This window comes from Paramisgurnus dabryanus, chromosome 15 (assembly GCF_030506205.2).
Source record: "Paramisgurnus dabryanus chromosome 15, PD_genome_1.1, whole genome shotgun sequence".
Taxonomy (NCBI): domain Eukaryota; kingdom Metazoa; phylum Chordata; class Actinopteri; order Cypriniformes; family Cobitidae; genus Paramisgurnus; species Paramisgurnus dabryanus.
Window position 1 is genome coordinate 31398663 of NC_133351.1, and position 20924 is coordinate 31419586.

General features: G+C 37.9%; 1 protein-coding gene and 1 long non-coding RNA gene across 6 annotated transcripts in view; one reads left to right on the forward strand and one right to left on the reverse strand.

Moving 5' to 3' along the window:
• Positions 1-20924, reverse strand: part of LOC135782653 (uncharacterized) — a 237809-nt gene that overhangs the window by 128441 nt on the left and 88444 nt on the right. The gene's annotated exons all lie outside the window — the stretch shown is intronic.
• Positions 1-20924, forward strand: part of myo1b (myosin IB) — a 114240-nt gene that overhangs the window by 35235 nt on the left and 58081 nt on the right. For all 5 annotated transcript variants that reach the window (XM_065293074.2, XM_065293075.2, XM_065293076.2 and 2 more), the window contains exons 4-6: positions 10642-10736; positions 16820-16924; positions 19675-19721. In XM_065293074.2, the coding sequence (XP_065149146.1) occupies positions 10642-10736; positions 16820-16924; positions 19675-19721 (247 nt within the window). The remainder of the gene's footprint in view (positions 1-10641; positions 10737-16819; positions 16925-19674; positions 19722-20924) is intronic.

Sequence of the window (20924 nt, forward strand, 5' to 3'; positions counted from 1 at the left end):
ATATGGGCAACATTTCCTTGCTTTAAGTAGTCTATTTAGGCTAATAGGATGTCAATTAATCACGCAAGTGTTAATGTAATGTCGTTTTTTATTATTAGGCAATTGGCGGTTTTCATTTGGGTATTAGGCTACATTGATTTAATTTCATTTCATTCACGACTTTTCTTTAGTATATGCATTTCGATGGCATAACTATTATTATTTTGTGTAGGACACAGACATATTTCGATGTTGTAATTCCATGATTTGATGCGTCTGTGTTATGTTACGCATGACAGCCCTGTCATCTAACAACCAATCACCGTGGTCATTGCGAGGCAGCTCGTGCATGAGAACTGACGTCATCCGTAGCAATAACTTGTGAATAACTTTTAAGAGAAAACTCCTAGCTAAAATCTTTTAGTGTGATTTAGGAGTACTCTTAGTGGTAAGATAAAATGCTTTGTGAATACGGCCCCAGATATATATTTATGTTTACGAGTCCCGGTTAAAAACTAACTGAAGTCGTAATTTACAAAACTTTGATAACCCAACATATAGTGAGTTACAGTATTCCAAATGTGATAAATCAAGGGCATGTGCGACTTTCATAGTGGATAACCAAACACACTTAACTGTAGCCAAAAAGAATAATAACGTTATTAATAAGCTTTACTGCAAGTTAGAGAAAAGAGATTCTTGACAATACCTCGATGTTGTGTGTTTCAGCTGCTATACCAATGTAGGCCATAAGAAAAAGTTATGCTACCTCTGTTTGCTTTCCTATAGTCTTCCAGGGTCAAATTATTCAGTCATTAAAGACAGAAAAAACAGGCTTTTTGGTATTTAATTCAGGTTATTTTATTCACAGTTCACACTTCAGCACTGTTTTGTAAGCCATTTAAGTGATTTGTATTCATCCCACACACGATTACAGTGTATATTTCACATCAAATCAAGACATTAACATTTATAGAGACAATATGACTGAGTCATCTTGGTTATTGGTTGTCAACAGTGGCTTTTAGCACACAGAACGGTGAACTCTGGACCATGTGCGTTGGCAGGCACACTTTTGGTGGAGAGGGTCTTATGTAATTGTGGCCACCTTCATACTTTGTGAGTGAAATACAAAGCAAACAGACCCTGTTTTCTACAGTGTATATAATGTATGCAATGCCTACAGTTCATGGCTGTAGGTAGCAGAGATTCTGCCCTGGAGTAGTACAAGGACATGGGGAAACAGTGGGGGAAAATGCTCACTTCCTTGATGGAAAATCCCTTCTCTAGAATTGTTGTAAAATTGCACAAGAGCTTAAGTGTGTCATATTCCCATTGTTTGTTTTGGATCGGATTTAAACTAAATCACCTTCCTTATGGCTTCATTGACTAGTAAAAATTGCAATTCTTTTGTGTTTTATTCAGAGCAGTTAATTATATTATAATTGTCTGTTTTATTATGTCAATATGATAAAAATGTTACATTTAAAAGAATATAATAGAAATCCCTGTTCAGTAAAAGCACTGTATCTAGGTTAAGAGTTTCCATAAGCCAAAACGTAAAGATAATGCATCTAAATGCCGAGGAAAATTTTTATTTAACGAAGGCTTCAGATGACCAGAATTGCATGGAGACCGTCTTAGAACCATGGAAGTCTTGCTACTGTTAATTTTAGGAAAGCTTTTATGATCATTTAACTGTTTACCGGCCACTTTATTAGGTACACCTGTCCAACTGCGCGTTAATGCAAATTTCTAATCAGCCAATCACATGGCAGCAACTCAATGCATTTAGGCATGTAAACATGGTCAAGACGATCTGCTGAATGGGGAAGAAAGATGATTTAAGTGACTTTGAGCGTGGCATGGTTGTTGGTGCCAGATGGGCTGGTCTGAGTATTTCAGAAACTGCTGATCTATTGGGATTTTCACACACAACCATCTCAAGGGTTTACAGAGAATGGTCCGAAAAAGAGAAAATATCCAGCGAGTGGCAGTTCTGTGGGCGCAAATGCCTTGTTGATGCCAAAGGTCAGAGAAGAATGGCCAGCCTGGTTCGAGCTGATAGAAAGGCAACAGTAACTCAAATAACCATTCGTTACAACCGAGATATACAGAAGAGCATCTCTGAACGCACAACACGTCCAACCTTGAGGCGGATGGGCTACAGCAGCAGAAGACCACATCGGGTGCCACTCCTGACAGCAAAGAACAGGAAAGTAAGGCTACAATTCACACAGAATCACCAAAATTAGACCGTGGAAGATTGGAAAAACGTTGCCTGGTCTGATGAGTATCGATTTCTGCTGCGACATTCAGATGGTAGAGTCAGAATTTGGCGTCAACAACATGAAAGCATGGATCCATCCTGCCTTGTGTCAACGGTTCAGGCTGGTGGTGGTGATGTAATGGTGTGGGGGATATTTTCTTGGCACACTTTGGGCCCATTAGTACCAATTGAGCATCGTGTATTGTTTCTGACCATGTTCATCCCTTTATGACCACAGTGAGTGTACCCATCCTCTGATGGCTACTTCCAGCAGGATAAATCATCTCAGACTGGTTTCTTGAACATGACAATGAGTTCACTGTACTAATATGGCCCCCACAGTCACCAGATCTCAACCCAATGGAGCATCTTTGGGATGTGGTGGAATGGGAGCTTCGTGCCCTGGATGTGCAGCCGACAAATCTGCAGCAACTGCGTGATATTATCATGTCAATATGGACCAAAATCTCTGAGGAATGTTTCCAGTACCTTGTTGAATCTGTGCCAAGAAGGATTAAGGCAGTTCTGAAGGCAAAAGGGGTCCAACCCGGTACTAGTAAGGTGTACCTAATAAAGTGGCCGGTGAGTGTAGGTTAACTGTTAAGGGGGTCCTTCAAAATTTTAGCTTTCTTCTAAGGGGTCACTGGCAAAGTTTGCATTAGAGAATGCTATTTCTAGTTTGGCTGTGGTCTATTTGAAAGTATAATTTTAAGCATAATTTAAAGCGTTATGTCTCCCTAGAGAGATGATGAATGAATGAAAGAGGATGTTCACTCTGTGGGGCACCAGAACATCCAAGATTTCTGCTGGGCCTGGGAGATTTTGCAGCTCATATTTAAAAAATATTTTATACAGAGACTGTTTCTTCTTTCCTGTGCATCTAAATAAAATATGCCACAAGCCTGTTTAATAGGACATTAGCTATATTTAGGCTGTATTTGGCTATATTTTTTAATTTGATTTATTTAGATTTTATAAGTAGTTTTCACGTATTTCTTAAATTGGACTACTGTGTCAGACTTATACTTATGAGCAATTTTTATATATATAAATACAATTTTAAATGCAGTGCTTGCTTTATTAATCAATCCATTAATAACTCCAGGTGAGTTGTTATAACTTAGAAAATTAAGTTGACTTTTCTCAACTATATTTTATAAGTTGTGACAACAACTTATAACTGCTGCTCATGCAAAATACAATCTGATTATTTTAATATACATTTTATCTTTCGTATTTCTTTAAATATGATATATTTCCATCTTGAAACATTATGTGTACATAAACTGCTCATATTTAATTCTTATGGTGAGCATTGACTTACCTAATTTTTAAGGAGTTATGAATGGAACGTTTCTGTGAGAATCTTCCAAAGCAACAAAATAAATATCAGTACACGACTGCATAACATTGTGCTCAGAAACAAGTTGGCTAAGAGAAGGATTGTAATGTATAGTCCAAAACATGGCTGAAAAATTTGAAGGCACTGTTCTTTATAAAACTATAAAACCTTAAAACACACAGTTCTTAACTTCTATACTTCTACTACTATTCCCCAAAGTTAATAAATTCCCCTGTATGAGTAACCTAAAAGGGGAATTCCCCCATATTCTGAGAAACTATTTTTAATACCTGGTTTCCAGGAACCGCCGTCTTTTTTTGCGAATAATAGTTATGTTGTATTTAAAATGTAAACTGATGGGCTAAAACATTATGACCTGCCTAATATGCTATTGGTCCTCCGTGTGCTGCAAAAACAACACTGATCTGCCAAGGCATGGACTCTTTAAGGCCCCTGAAGGTGTCCAGTAGTATCTGGCACCGAGATGATAGCTGAAGTTTATTCAGGGCCTGTACTGTAGATCAAACTTGTTGTTCCAGCACATCCCACAGATGTTCAGCAATTTGGAGGCCAGGGCCACACCTTGAACTTATCCTGTTTCTCCATTCCTAAACATTGTGTGCAGTGTGGCAGGGTATATTATTCTGCTAAAACAGACCAAGTCAATCAGGAACCACCTTTGTCACAAAGGGGTGTACCTGGTCTGCCACATTGTTAAGGTGGGTAACGTGTCAAATGTACTTTCACATAAATGGCCTTACCCAGGTTTTACCAGCAGAACTATTCTCGTTCATGTCCGTCACATGTTCATGACTTATCAGACCAGTTGACGTGGTCATCATAGGCACTCATGTTGGTCTGTGGCTGCACAGCATATTGTTATGCAATGTGTGTTCACCCCAAACTGTAGACGTTCTGTTGGCTTGGACCAGATAGGATAGCCTCCATAGACCTTGTGCATCAATAAGCCTTGCCACCTTGCCATAACAATTTGTCTCTTATCAAAGTTGCTCAAATCTTTAATGCACCCATTTCTGCATCTTCTTTAACTCTTTCACCGCCAGCGTTTTTTAAAAAAGTTGCCAGCCAGCGCCAGCGTTTTTCATGATTTTCACCAAAGTTTAATGCCTTCCAGAAAATGTTCTTCTTTAAATATATAAACATACAATATACCAAATGAAAGAACAGACCCTCTGCTTTCAAACAAAAAAACCCGTTTCATCCTACCTTCAGTGGTTCTTTTGCAATCAGCTTTTGAATATGGGTAGGTTTCTGCAAAAACACCACATTTTGAGCAAAAAGCAGAGATAATTCCATTTTTGTGACGGACTTTTCATAGAGATCCCTTTCAGAGCGATCTTTAAAACAGACACGGACATGCAGCCGCTTGCCATAGGGCAATACTGCCGGGTTTAAAAAGTTGCAGAACTTTTTATCCACCTGGTGGATAATAGCGGTATTGCGGAAAGACGGAAAATCTCGTCATTGGCGGGGAAGCGTTTTCTCTTAATTGACGAGATATCTCGTCAATGGCGGTGAAAGAGTTAAGGGCACCTTTTATACAAAATCCACTTTTACAAGGTGTTTGGACATAATGTGGGTTGGCAGTGTGTGAACACAACCACCCTACGATGAAAAAATGATGGCCCAGCTTGTCAGGGATCAGGCAACATCATACTAGGTGGATAAAAGGGATGATTCACAGCTAAATTTTGTTAAAGTTTTTAAATATATAGTTTAACTGGAGACTTTTACTTGGATAACATGGGTAGAAGTCTTACATTGTCTTATTCTACAGCATCACATCCTTCTGCTGTTTACTTCTGGGGTGATATAATAGCTTTCCCATGTGTATGTAGAATCAGTCACACTGTTTATAAGCAGCTGAAGAATGTGTGTCCACCTGGCTGGAGGAACTTACATTTTAACTTCCCTAAAGCCATCCGTGGTCCATTGTCTTTTCCATCTGAATCCACGATCACTGTACAACAAGCAGGAAAACATAACTCCAGAGACTATTGTGCTGGAGACTATTATTATACTGTGCACTTTGGGTACTGTATTATACTGCTGCTAAGACTATACTACTAACTGCACCTCCGTTTCCTAAATGGGATCAATAAAGTGTCTGTCTGTCTATGTGAGGAGTTTAGTAGGTTGTGAACAGATTCTATATGTGGATCTGTATTTTTCTTATTATAGGACAGAACATACGAGCGGAGACGTCAGGGGAGCTGAGTCAGTACAGACAAAGGGAAACAGTAAAAGCATCCGTTTTTCAGTGAATAAAAACATAGTGTCCTGCTCTTGTGTTCGACTTCCTGTGTGTGTGTGTGTGTGTGTGTGTGTGTGTGTGTGTGTGTGTGTGTGTGTGTGTGTGTGTGTGTGTGTGTGTGTGTGTGTGTGTGTGTGTGTGTGTGTGTGTGTGTGTGTGTGTGTGTGTGTGTGTGTGTCTGTGAGGGGCTAAATGAAGGGGAATCCCAATAGTAGATATCTCACACTGTATTGTTTATGCTAATGTAAAACATCTGCTAGTACATTTTCTACTAAAACACTCATCAAATGGAAAATCGCCCTTCTTACATCTTTTTAAAGGAGTTCAGGTTTAAAAGTAGGACTGGGAATAAAAAGCTGCTTTTGAGTGTTCAATGTGCAGAACTGGACCCCAGCGACATTTGGCCCTCAATGTTTTTGAACATCTGCATTCATCTGACAGTACATGCATATGACCATATTAAATTAATTGAAAATGAACAACTTCATTTGTGCAATAAAACATTTATTATTGTTTCGTATAAAGTTTTACGAGTTGCTATCTCAAAGCATAAGATTTGATAATGGAAGCAGAACCAGAATCTTTACGTTTCTTATGTTTTTCATCCCTTTTTAATATCATGAATTTGTATCTGTAATAGTGCAGAGGAACTCCATATGTTAAATCTCTTCTGTATAAATAGGGTTGCCAACTTTCTCACTCTGAAATACGGGACAAGAGACGGCATGCCGCAACAGCGTGGATATGGTTTTGTATATACAGTTTATTTAAGCCATTTGTCAAAATGATAGCTTATCTCTTAATTAAATATTAATTTATATATCTTATGCCTTGGCAACATACAGTAGGTTTATTTATAGTTTGTTAATTTACTGTGTTACTTTTAACACAGTCCTTATTGAACCTTTACCTTTAATATCTGTTTAAAACAAAACACTTATGACTGCCACACTAAGGGTTAAAAAGTTCATGTTAATGTTATGTGTGATAAACTAAAACTTAGATTCTGTAAGCTCTAATCCACATTTTGTCTAGTAGAGTCAACATTAAATACTAACACACTTAACGTTTCAGACTGTGAATCAGATTTGCGAGAATTTCCTTTCAATTTCAGATTGAGGTGTTTAAAGGGGACGTATCACAAAAATCTGACTTTTTCCATGTTTGAGTGCTATAATTGGGTCCCCAGTGCTTCTACCGACCTAGAAAAGGTGTAAAAGATCAACCCAGTAACTTTGTTTTGGTAAACCATTCTCTGCAAGTATGTGAAAAAATAGGTCATTGAAATTTGGCTCCCCTTGTGATGTCAGAAGGGGATCTTATTATTGTAATAGTACCAACCCTTAATCTGCAACTATCCAATCACGGCACTGCCATTAAGGGCAGAGAGAGAGGGAGAGAGAGAGAGAGAGAGAGAGAGAGAAAATAATAATTAAGAGCACAACTGAGTTTAACAAACCACCATTATGGTGGTCAGTGTTTGCATTTCGATCTCTTCAAAATTGAGACCGAACTTTGTTACTATGCAGATCTTACACATGCATAAACAGCAAAACAACCCACTATATAAAAAAGCAAACATGAAATCGTACAAGCGATCAAGCCTTTTGTATCAGTCACTGGTTAGATCAGCATAGCAGTCAAACAACCGGACGCGGAAGGTCCTGTACCGGACAAATAGATTAGGCTCAAAATACGGGACGGTTGGTAACCATTTGTATAAGACTGGATTTTTGTGTTTGTGTCCTCACAATCAGTTGGTTTCCCTTTTATAGAGGATTCCTTCTTGTCATGAAACACAATTTTCTACCACGTGCCTTACATTCTGGCTGCGCTACTTACTTAAGCCAAACAATAATTACAGTTCAATAAATAAAAGTGCAGGATGAGAAAGTAAGTTCTCCTGTAGGCTACATGTACTGTATGCCCATGGACCTCCCTCTTTCATTCATAGTAAACCTCTCGTTCAGTTGGTCAGATATAGCTGCCTAAGGCGGACAGCTCATGGGCTGCCTGCTTTGATGTTCCCATTGGTGCTTTGACTGATACAAGCTTTAATGAGATGTAATCATAGAGTGATTCATGGATACTGTAGAAATGGCTTCCACTTTTGAGTACTCTGAACCAATTGGTCTCTGTCATAATCTTAAAATGATTGCACTAAGCTGTTTCACTGCAGATGTTTTTAATTTTACTGTCAATTTCCTCTGTCTCTCCATGTGGTGTGGCTGCAGACATGTTCAGAAGACAGTTTAAAAAACATGTAATGATTCAATCTCCTTTGAATGCAAACCTCAACTCAGTTTAGCTCAAAGTTGGACAAATGCCACACAAGCAAATCCTCCCCTTAAAGGTGTAAGAGCGATTTGTGTTTTTGTTGCTCTTTATGGAATCAATGCTGTCTTTGCGTGGATGCCCTAAAGGGTCTTTTCATATTGAGATGCAAGTTCTCCATGTACTCTAAACTACTTTAAGAGATTTCCTGGTTATATGTTGGGTTAGCCGAAAGTATCATTTGGACCAGAACTGCCAATATGACAAATTTTCTTTTATGGGTCCTCCTGTCAGGGTTTGTGTGATTTTTATTTTACTTCTCTTTTGTTCAGGTCATGTTGAGCAGTTACGATACATTCACACGGGGCGAAAGCGTTAACGCTTGACCGAAGGCTTGTCTGAAGTGTGGCCGACAGCCAATCACAGCAGCCGCAACACATGCTCCGGTCTTGCATAAACGTAATTGGCTGGCTCACATAATTAGGTATTGCATAATGAGATCTGATTGGCTGACACACATGTTGGTGATTTAAAAGTTGACAAATGTTCAACTTCTAAACTTCTGCTGCGAGCAACGCCAGTGATGCGACGTTGAATGGTCTACAGTTCAGTTCGGCAACGGATGACATCACCCATTAAAAGTAAATGAGAAGCGTTAACGCTTTTGCCCAATGTAAATGTACCGTGATCTAGGCTTTGCACATTTCTGAATGTCTGTTAATGCATGTGTCCTCTTCCATCTGCTTTTTTATTTGCTCTTGATCTGACTCAGCGCCCAAACCTCCATCAGATGGCCTCCATATTTTTAGGTTCAATTCTTAGTACAGTTTGTGGAGCGAAAGGCTGCCATCCCAACTCGGTTATACTTCCAAATATACATCTGTTCCTTTCAAGAGTTGTCTGTCTGTTCTACGGTTGGATTTTTAGAATACTTAGTATTTAAATGATTTTCAGACAATTGTTTTAATCTTATCCAACTGCCCTCCCAGTGCATATAATGCTCTATAATGTTGCCAACATGGATATTTGTCACTTATTGATAATTTACACTGGTTTAATTTTGTGTTGAATAAGTCATAAAATGTCTTTAACTTATTTTAGACCATTAAAGGTGACATAGAATGATTGAACGGGGTATTTATCCTTGTTCTGCGATGTGACGTAGACAAATCTTTTTTTGTTTGGGTCTGTAATGCCTTAGAAGCTTCCTATAAACCTCTCTCAGATAGCTCTATTAGGGTGGGGGATTTTAAACAAGTGGTTTTGCACCTATTTGGCTCCCCCTACTGGCTTAACTTGCAATCTCATTACTGATTGGCTGACTTTGCTGCCACTCAAAAAATGTAGCCAATTATTTTAAAGTGGAGGGGCAGGGAGATGCCTGTGATGTCATAAGAATCAGTTTTTCAGATTGGGCCGTTTTCTGGCTGACATTTCTAAAAGAGGAATTTCTATGAGACTGAGATGTTTAGCATGTCTAGAACTTTTTGTATGTTCGTGAATGCGGGTAGACTACCATTATTCAACAAAGACAAGGTAAAGTTTTTTTTTTTATTCTCTGTCCCCTTTAATAAAGTATTACAGCCATTATAGAGATTTTACAATAACTTTTCAACTCATTGGAAATAGTTTTGAACACCTGTTTTTCCTTAGCATTTGCCATACTCTGTGTATACATACTGTATACAGTTCCCTGCCCTTGGGCTGGATATGCAACCCGACTTTTATATATTGTAGAGGAGGAAAACTACAGTACATGCAACATTTCCCTCCCAGTAAGACCTATTATTAGCGGTAGTTTTGGAAAATTCCTGAGTAATGATTATAGAAGAGTTGAGACTGAGAGGAAATGGGAGCTGGAATAAAATTTCGAGATTAGCACGGAGTCTTGTTTTTTGTCAAGTTTATTTAGCTAATCACTCACCTAGGAAATGGTCAGTCATAGACAATGATGGGTTCATGCCTACAGTCTACTTTGACAGTCTGCAATTCTCTTTTATACTACAAACATTACATTTTATACTGCTGCTACTCGCGCATGCCCATTGACTGAACACGTAATACGCATGACATCACCACTTTCACAAATTTAGGTTTTTGTCTGCTTTCTTGGGATTTTTAGTAGTTTTGTTTACAAGTGAACTCATATTGATCAAGGCCATCCTTATATGCACAGACTTTGGCGACTTTGATGCACACCATGAGCTGTAAATGCAAACAACAAACAGGGTATGCTGGACACCAGATCGAAAAGCGTTTGTTTAGCGGTTCAACTCCTTATTTTAAATAGGAAGAGCTTGAGCCTAATGCGTTGGCATCTTTTTCATCTACTTCTTTTACGCAGCCATGCAGGAGGAGATGCCAGAAAGGAGGGGGGGTTTTGTGGACCTTATTAAACTTGACTATACAGCAAATCTATGGAAATGTTTGGATGTTAAATAATGTTAAACACTGAAATGGTATTTTAAAGCCTGAATATTCTTTGTTTTGTTTTCTTCTCAGTTATGCTCTGGCAGATGAGGCCTATCGGTCATTGCGTGATCAAGATAAAGACCAGTGCATTCTCATCACAGGAGAGAGTGGGTCAGGAAAAACAGGTGAGACCACTGCTGAACATCTTAAATTAGGTGCATTATTTTTATTAAAGTTAAATATTGTCAATAAAATAGCTTGTTTATGTTGATATTAAAAATAATAATAATATTAATAATAATATAATAAAAATAATAATAATAATATTACTTGAGCAGATCTGTCATCAGAATAATGTATTTATTTGTTGTATATCAGTTTTATTTGTATTGTATTCTAAATTAACTTTAATTGACTTTATTGGTATCAAACCTTTGTGAAGTGCTACCATCTGATTCAATACGCTCATGCTTTTTATGCATTTTGTAAAAAAAAGTACTTAATGTAAAAACAAATAATGTAATTTTCTATTTAGGTGAGCGTGCAACCTTTTGTGTTTGAAACTGTATGTGGTGTAAATTTGTAAGCTTGTGTCAGATTATTCATCTGGTGTTGAGAATGCATCAATATCTATAAATGAGTACCAGACGCACCTCATAACTAATAATTTATGAGTCAGTCATTAATGACTTTTGATACCATTTGGCTCTCAAATGTTTACATATGGAGACCATCTCACATTCCCCCCTTGAGACCACACAATAACCTTTCTTTGTGTTAACAATGGCAAATTTTGCCAGTCTGTAATTGAGGTTCATGGTGCATTTAAGTGATCATGTCTCAGTTAAAGTTTTCCCCATCCATTTTTAATGAGAAGCAAATGTCTTACACCGCATGAATGAAGGTAACCAGACAGTTAAGCAGGCAGATGCTTATGAAAAGTTTATTCAAGCTTGTATGTGGCCCATATTATTTTCATCGGTTCTGGTTGACCCAGGTTATAGTTATAGGAAATGTGGCACAAGGATGAGCATCTGGCTGAATCTGAGTTGAGGTGAACATTTGTGTCATTCTGAGGTGTTTTGAGGAACACATGGATGAGACATGGAGACAGAAAAAGTTAATATTAGCATTAGTCTGTTCACATATATTGTAAAAGTTGGACAAAATTAAACACACACAATCTTTCCGAACAAGCTAACTTTTGGGGCATAAATGTGTTTAGGCAATAATTTAAGTTGAAAATAATCTTTAGTTTAGTCTTGGGGTGTTTTCAGATCTAAGCCTTTGTGTTGAAACCTGGTGCGTTTCTCCCTTGGTTGGTTCGTTTAGGCATATGTGAACACGGCAATCACACTCGGATCTGCACCAAAATATCTGATCCGACACCGCCTGAATGGCCCAATTGCAAATGAACTCTGGAGCGGTTCAGTATAACTGGCTATGTTTAGATGCACAAAATTTTGTCAATCCGATTGAATTTAATACGATTGAAGATTACGACTTTGAAGGTTAAAGATGCATTCTATAGAATCCGAATGTCTGCATAAGCGCACAGCCAGGGCTGCCAGATTCGCATTTCAGAACCATCCCAATGGACATTTAAAGCTAGCCCAAAAGCATCCCAATGACTGTTCACAGCCCAAATAACAATAACTAATGAACAAAATACTTTAATCTTTAACCCGCAGAAAACAAACAACTGGTGGAAACCGTTTAAACAGTAGCTTGAAAAAAAGCAGAGGACTTGGCAATGCCTCGCTGTGGACAGCATCTCTCGTCGAGTTCATGCTTTATCTCTGGATTTAAGTCAAAACGGAGTTGGAGTTGTTCTTAAGAAGTTTTCAGATATAGGTGATGAAAACACACTTCACAAAAGGCACAATGCTATTTTATTGCTTAAAGTAGCCTAATGTTTTAAAAGTACACATAAACGCGGCAGAATGTACAATGCGTGACCCCAGTAACATTTCCTTAAAGGACAAGTTCGGTATTTTAGACTTAAAGCCCTGTTTTCAGATTGTTTATGATGAAATAGAATGGTTTTGACTGAAATTTCGACATTTTCGGCTGCCCTGAGAATTTTCGCGTGTTTGTGTTTCAGCTCAGACCTCTACAATGGGTTTAATGGTGCACTGGAACAATCCTTCCTAAAATGCATTAAACTTTCGTTTACAAAGACGTGAAACTCACAGAGTGGTCAGGGGTGTTCACTGATATGCTCACACAAAAATCGCTGCAAAAGATGCTTTCCAACAGCTGTTTTAGCATTCGTTGTTAACTTGTGGACCTATTTCCCCAAACGCCTCACACCCGTACATTCTTCCGCTTAGAGCTTGAATAATAGACACTCCAGCCCAGGTGGTGGCGATAATCCGCCTTTGCCAATTGCAAGAATAGAAACAAAGTTCCCGGCGCGGAGTAATACCGTACCTCACAGGACGTCTAATACAGTCAATGGAGTTGGTAAAAACTACGATAAAACCTGTTGGAATGCGTCTTTTGGAGCGATTTTTGTGTAAGCATACCAGTGAACACCCCTGACCACTCCGTGAGTTTCACGTCTTTGTAAACGAAAGTTTAATGCATTTTAGGAAGGATTGTTCCAGTGCACCATTAAACCCATTGTAGAGGTCTGAGCTGAAACACAAACACGCGAAAATTCTCAGGGCAGCCGAAAATGTCGAAATTTCAGTCAAAACCATTCTATTTGACCATAAACAATCTGAAAACAGGGCTTTAAGTCTAAAATACCGAACTTGTCCTTTAATAATGGCACTGCTTTGCTATTGCGTGTTTCTGTGACGAGAATCATGTGATATAAGCACAAATGTGAACTTGAGCACAAATGTTCTGCGCATCTGCACAATGGATTTTTGCATCCGATTGGGAAAATACTATGATTCACGCGTTTACATGCGTACTTTTCTCCTGCGGATCGGAGTACACCACCCACTTCAATACGATCCAAATTTGCATCCGATCATCTTCAAGCGTATTGATTAAGGTGTTTACATGAAGGCTTTTCAATACGATTGAGCCATCAATACGATTACAAACGGATTATTTGGTTGCATGTAAACGTACAAGTGTGAAGCAGTCCAACCCACTGGATCTTATTGCTTCTTTAACCATAAACATACCTAATAGATCTTTGTTGACATTCTGGTGAGCACATCAACACCATTTAAAACCAAAGTGCACCTGTTCCTTAAAAAAATGTCCGTAGTAGGTACATAGGTACATGATAATAATGTTGTCTCGCCTAAGTTTTGATTCATGCTCACAATAATGAAGTAATATAACCGCAGTTATCAAAAAAGCCACATAGTAATGCCGCAAAGCTGCTGTCCGTCAATCCTAATGGACAACTTTGAGTGGATTTACGGAAAATAAACGGATGCACTCTGACCAATTAAAGAAGAGTTTTCTTGCATGTGACTTATATTAACAAAGTGTGGTTCCTTTGGAAATATTGTCTTGTGAATGCGAACCAATGTGAAATTGCAACATTGTAGCCATTTAACCCCCAGTTTCAGAACAAAGCAATCGATCTACAGGTCTGAAACACCCTTAAACTGATCACTTATTATGCTTTTCCAATTTTAAAAATCTAAAAATGGCTCGGTTAGTTTTGACCCATAATGGGTTAATATTGGACAGAACACATGCTGGGTTAAAAATTACCTCATGCTGGGTTAAATGACCCATTGTTGGGGTTGTTGTTGTTATGTAACCATGGGGTCTAGTTACCCAGCAGTTGGGTTAAAACAACCCAGCATTGGGTCAATTTTAGCCCAGTAGTGTGTTCTGTCCAATATTAACCCATTATGGGTAAAAAATAACCCCACAATTTTTAGAGTGTACCTTTCCTTTACTGTGTATATTTGTGTTTGTAAATGCAAACAATCTGCAAAGTTACAAATCCCAAAGCCAATGTTAAAGCAAGTTATCACTTTTCTTGGACAACATTGAATGGCTTAGTTATAGTCCTTAAGTTACCTCCACTAATGTTTATGTATTAGCTGAGGGCTTACACATTTCACTTATTTAACAAATCCCTGTTCGCCGCTCATAGTTCTGTCGATAAAGAAGACAATTACAAAATGAATGCATTGCTCTTAAACATCTCATTCAAGTTGTGCTTGTGCAACCCGATCCTGTGTCACCCGAAGCTGCATTCAGCAGTATTTAAACTGGTAAACAATCTGGTGAGGTTCACACACACTGCACAGCTTTCACAATCAAGCGTGACTGTCCTCTGTTGATTTAGCTAAGCTCAACCTGCGTGTTAAAATTATACTTGCTGGTAAATCTACGTGATTATCGTTCCACCTGTTGAACTAGCCGAGCACCTTTTCCCCATACATGCTCTAAGCTAGTGACTGAATCACTGGGCCAGCTTGACCAATCAGAGCAGGAATCCAAAAGTAACAGAAGAAGAGAGGCTCAAAATAATGTCAAATGTAAAAAAAAAGGTTTTCCAAACAATCAAGATTATCTTTCAGCAGGTATACGATAAAATTACAAGTTGGAGCCTGTACTTACAGAACAAGATGATATTTGTGTTCCTTGTCTAGCCGACTATGCTGGTTTGTATTGTCCTTCTCCAGTTTTTCTTTTGTTTTGCCTCCAGCTAGCATGGTGACGTAATCGTGACAGTGCCACTAAAAGGGTCTGTAGTTAATTGACTCCTTATGAATTTAAAAATTCCAAGATGAGATGTCACTGCACTTACTATTTGTTTTTCAAATGTGAAGTTTTTTTAAGTGAGAGTCTAAAATAAATATAAAAAGGCCATGACAACTAAAATGAAAAACTCTTATGGTATATACTGTCAAGTATTAGGTGAGTTGCTTATGAAGAGTTCAGAGGCAAAACCCTCTAAGTGCATCTGACATGATTTCTTGTAAATTGACATTTGTATAAGGCTTTTATGTTTAGGTTCAGTAATTTTACTTTAATGGCAATGAAAAGTTTATTAGTAAGTGAATAAAATCCCTTATTTTGACATCTCACTTAAGGCATTTTATTTGTATTACACTAACTTGTCTTTATCTGCAAAACCCTCTAAGTACATGCAAAAATCTCCACTACTAAAAAAATCTCCAGTCTCTTTTCAGTGTGCTTTATTAAAGAAAAAAATCTCAATCATTTGGTTAACTCTTTCCCCGCCAGCATTTTAAAAAGAGTTGCCAGCCAGCGCCAACATTTTTCAAGATTTTCACAAAAGTTTAATGCCTTCCAGAAAATGTTCTTCTTTAAATATATAAACAAACAATATATCAGATGAAAGAACAGACCCTCTGCTTTCAAACAAAAAAACCCGTTTTATCCTACCTTCATTAGTTCTCTTATAATCACCTCTCAAACATGGGTAGGTTTCTTCAAAAACACCCAATTTTGAGCAAAAAGCTGAGATAATTCAATTTTTGTGAAGGACTTTTGATAGAGATCAGATGCAGAGCGATCTTTAAAACATACACGGAGTTCTTTCTCTTTCACGTGAGGCGCTACTTCCGTGTTGAATAAGTTGCGGTATTGCAGAAAGACGGAAAATCTCGTCATTGTTGGGGAAGCGTTTTCTCTTAATTGACGAGATATCTCGTCAATGGCGGTGAAAGAGTTAATATACTAATATATCTGTGAAAAGCTCTTGCACCTCAACGTAGGCTCGCCATCATTTACCCAATTAATCTTTCGTGCACTTAGAGGACTTTGCTACTAAATCATCATTGCAGTTAACCCAACAATGCAATATTTCTGAATGGTGTTACACTGGGATCAAGCAGATTTAAAGCAAAACTATTTGATGAAGGTATAATACACGCAGACAGCATTTGGTTAATATCATTATCTAATTTTTGACAGAGGTGGCGTTTACTGTAGCTGCTTATGCATCTGAGCTCTTCATATAGAGACTAGGTGTAATTTTTAACGTTGGATCAATTTATCCCTATCTTGATCGATATATGGCCAAAACTCTTATTGTATATGTATTGCTATATTGTCTAAAAAATCCCAGTAAATATATTGTGAGTATTTATTATACTGTACAAGTTTCTTGTGAATTGGTGAATTGCTTTTATTATTGAATTTAGTCTAGCTTCTGCAGTTGGCTTTGAAAAGAATTTGGGGAGTTTTAGGGTGGGATAGAAAAGGCGTTTACTCCCTGTAGTATGGGCAAAGATGATGTAAAGGGGATTTTGAGGTGAGGTCTTGTCTAAGAGAAGGCGACTTTTGACCTCCTTTGTTCTCTGTGTTTCAGAGGCCAGCAAGTTTGTGATGTCATATGTGGCAGCAGTATGTGGGAAAGGACAGGAAGTGAACAAAGTGAAGGAGCAGCTGCTTCAGTCCAATCCTGTGCTTGAGGGTGAGTGGTTAAACCCTGAGAACAAAATCTGTTGTTCTTCTGTATTACATTTCACATCTTTATAAAATGTTATGTCATAACCTGAAGCTTTGTGTCACTATAAAGTTAACAGGAAAATGGGGCAGACTTTTTTAAGATTAAATTTGAGGGCATATGGTTTTTGAGGACCAACATTGTATGTATTTTCCCATATTCGCACCCTACTCTCAGCTAATGTGTCAGAAGGTACCTTTTTTTTCTTCAAAATGGGGCCATTAACAGGAAATGTCCATAAGCAATGAGATGGAGCAAGAATGCCCAGTAATTGGCAGTAGAGCCCTGAGCAGAGTGAAGTCGCACATCTGTGAAAGTTTAGCTGCGGAAAGTAGCAACTAGCAACCCCCACACCAGGGGTTCTGCACATTTCCCGCTCCATGATCTTTATACCAATAGACCGTTGACAGACTATGCTTGTTATTAGTTGCAGCAAACTCCTATTCTAATACTTTGTTGTTAACATTTTATAGAAAAGACGAATAAATGCTTGTCAAACGAAATGTAACAGAGCAGTTTTAATATCCAAAGTTTCCTCACAGTGGCAGTTCTAGCTTGTATAATGCCCTGGGCGAACTCCACCCCCTTCTGCGCCCCCTTACAGCCCGCCCACCAATAAATAAAGCAATATTCTGCACATTCTTTTAAACTTTTAAAAAGAGATTTGAAATATCACACAATTAAATAGTCTATTTTAAAAATCACACTTTAAACAAAAAACACACAAAATGAATGTTTATAAAAAGAGTAATGATTTGAAAGCATGTGATCCCACCCTCCGTTCAGAGCAATGTCCAAAGCCACACCTCCTCCAAAACACGACACAGCCTGTACATTAATACTACATACTAAAATACTTAAATTACTAAATACTTCATCCATGTTACTAGCTAGTTTCAAATCAAATAAAACCATGTTATTACCCGTCCAAAAGAAAACCACAACCATGACTTTATTTTACAGACCTTTTGAGTCCCGCTGCACCAGTGTAAATGATGGTTTAGCTTCTTTTTGATTGAGACTTTTTTGTCTTAAAGGTGCAATTTGTACAATTTAGGAGAATCTGTTGAGAAAAATGAAATATAATAGACATAACCTTACATAATGAACAGATATGTTTTTATTACCTCAGAATGAGCCAATTTGATCTACATACACCGCGGGTCCCCTTACATGGATGTCGTCATCATGTTTATAGAGTAGAACACGTTTATCCCTACGTTGTCTTAAACGATGACATGTTTTTCTATTAGTGGCCATAGCTTTACTATACCTTTGAAAAGGACGGGTGACCTTTGGACAAAGACAATTGGTTGCCATTCCCTGTCTCACCACTAGAACTCCCTGATTGTACATTTAAATATGCCGTAGAATGTAAAACTAGGCATAGATGAATAGATGAATAATAATAAAATGAATCTGTACATGGTAATGACATATCGTGAACGTCAAACCCGATTGTGTCCTGTTTTCAGATTGTTTGTGATGAAATAAAACGGTTTTGATTGAAATTTTGACATATGCAGCTGCCCTGAGAATTTTCGTGTGTTTGTTGTTTCACCTCCCACCTCTACAATGACAGTATAGGTGCACTGGCACAATCCTTCCTAAAATGCATTAAACTTTCGTTTACAAAGACGTGAAACTCACCGAGTGGTCAGGGGTGTTCACGGATATGCTCACACAAAAATCGCTGCAAAAGATGCTTTCCAACACCCGTATATTCTTCGGCGGAGAGCTTGAATAATAGACACTCCTGTCCAGTTGGTGGCTATAATCCGCTTTTGCCAATAGCAAGATTACAAAAAAAGTCCCGGCGAGGAGTAATACCGTACCTCACAGCACATCTAATACAAGTCAATGGAGTTGGACAAAACTAAGATAAAACCTGTTGGAAAGCATCTTTTGCAGCAATTTTTGTGTGAGCATATCAGTGAACACCCCTGACCACTCGGTGAGTTTCACGTCTTTGTAAACTAAAGTTTAATGCATTTAAGGAAGGATTGTTCCTGTGCACCTATAAACCCATTCTAGAGGTGGGAGGTGATACAAGAAACACCCCAAAATTCTCGCTACAGCATCATATGTCGAAATTTCAGTCAAAACCATTCTATTTCATCATAAACAATCTGAAAACAGGGCTTTATGTGTAAAATACCGAACTTGTCCTTTAACAATCTCCAAACAATTGATTATTCCTCAAAATCTGTATCTTTGTCTGATACAGGCTTAAACATAAGGTCCGTTTACATACACATAGAGATACTGAAGGAGCTGCTCTGAGAAACAACCAATCAGAGCAGAGCTCAAGATTATTATTCAAATTAGGTAATAATAGACAATTTCACTTTGGGGACACATCCTAGGGTTGTAAATGGACATGTAAAAATGTCTACGTACTTATCAGAGAACAATGTAACAAATTGTAACAATGCATTCTTTGGCACCTTTAAAATCTATTTAGGCTACTCTTCTTACTCTTTATTCTGAAAGTATTATGAAATGAAAAATTCATACCCTGTTGCAGTTAAAATTCCACATTCACATTGATGTGGAAAGTATTTTATTGGTAGTATTTAAAGCATTTTATGCTTTGTAAATCTGATTAAAGGTTGCTGAACAGATTTATGATTTGTTTTAACCAGACGATGTTAATCAAAGTTACTATGTTCTGTTGAGTTTTTCTGTGCAACTTACGGCATGTTTTCCCACCACAGCTTTTGGAAATGCCAAAACCGTAAGAAATGACAACTCATCTAGATTTGTGAGTATCTCTTTCTGTTTCATATCAGCTGTTTTTATGATGGTCCTCCTTCAAAGGGTGTTTTCTTTAGATTAGATCAACATGGACTTTTGAACTCAGGCATATCTTCGTTCACCCTAAAGATCACTCTCTGATGCCATGCTTTTTTTTGGGGGGGGGGGGTTCTTTTGTACAATATTTAATACTTCCTTGTATCAAGTATACTATTATAATACTAGTCTCACATTTGGCTCTATTCTGTTTACCTTCAGACCTTCCCTGTATCTGTTCTTCTCGCATTGTTCACGAGGACAAATTCCCACAATGCCTTTTAACCCTTTTCTTCAACAAGATAAGCATGGGTTATTTTTGTTGTTTATAGAAATCTGTTTCATTTAGGTTTAAAACAGACTGCAGTTTCCTGCTATTGCTCAAGTGTAAGGGGAGGTTACACTAAATACTTGACCCTTTAGCTTATAATTCTGTTTTTAATACCACATTCAAGTTTCCTGTTTCTTTCTGGTTGTGTTTTACTAAAGAGACTGGGAAATAATAACACATGGTCATTTTACCATTGCAAAAACAACAGATCTAATAGTTAGTTGCATAGTGGCCTAAGACCTTTGCACAGTACTGTATGTTTATTTATTGCTTTTGATTGGCTTGGCACCATTCCAATGGCCAGCCAGCTGTGGCCTATCCATACTAAATAAGCATACATGTGCACCAATAATGTGATTATTGCCAGTAAGGGCTTGTCTCCAGCAAACCTCTTTACTCCTGTTTACATGCAATTTTAATTATTCGCTAAAAACTGTGGTTATTATTTACACACCCCAAATTAACAGCACAAATTATTGTGTACTGTATAGGTGTTCCTATATTATGCAGCAGTTTGATTAACACAGAAATGTGATGACAGTGGTTATACAAAAGCTGTCAGCAAGTCTGCGCTTAAAGTGTGTGAGTGACTAAACCACATGCACACTTAATGTAGTGCAGAATAGATGCGATAAATTTGACTTGTGGTTGTCATTTCAGAATGACATGCCAGGCTGTGCACCATTTAGTTGATAGTTTGTATTCAGCATCTTTAATTCTTCTGCAATCCAATTTCAAACACTCTGGAAGGATGCTGATGAGTTGAATCCAGTGTTTTATGAAGGGAAACTTTACTGATTTTGCATAGTGGGTAAAAGGCAAATAAATAGTTTGTTGAACACT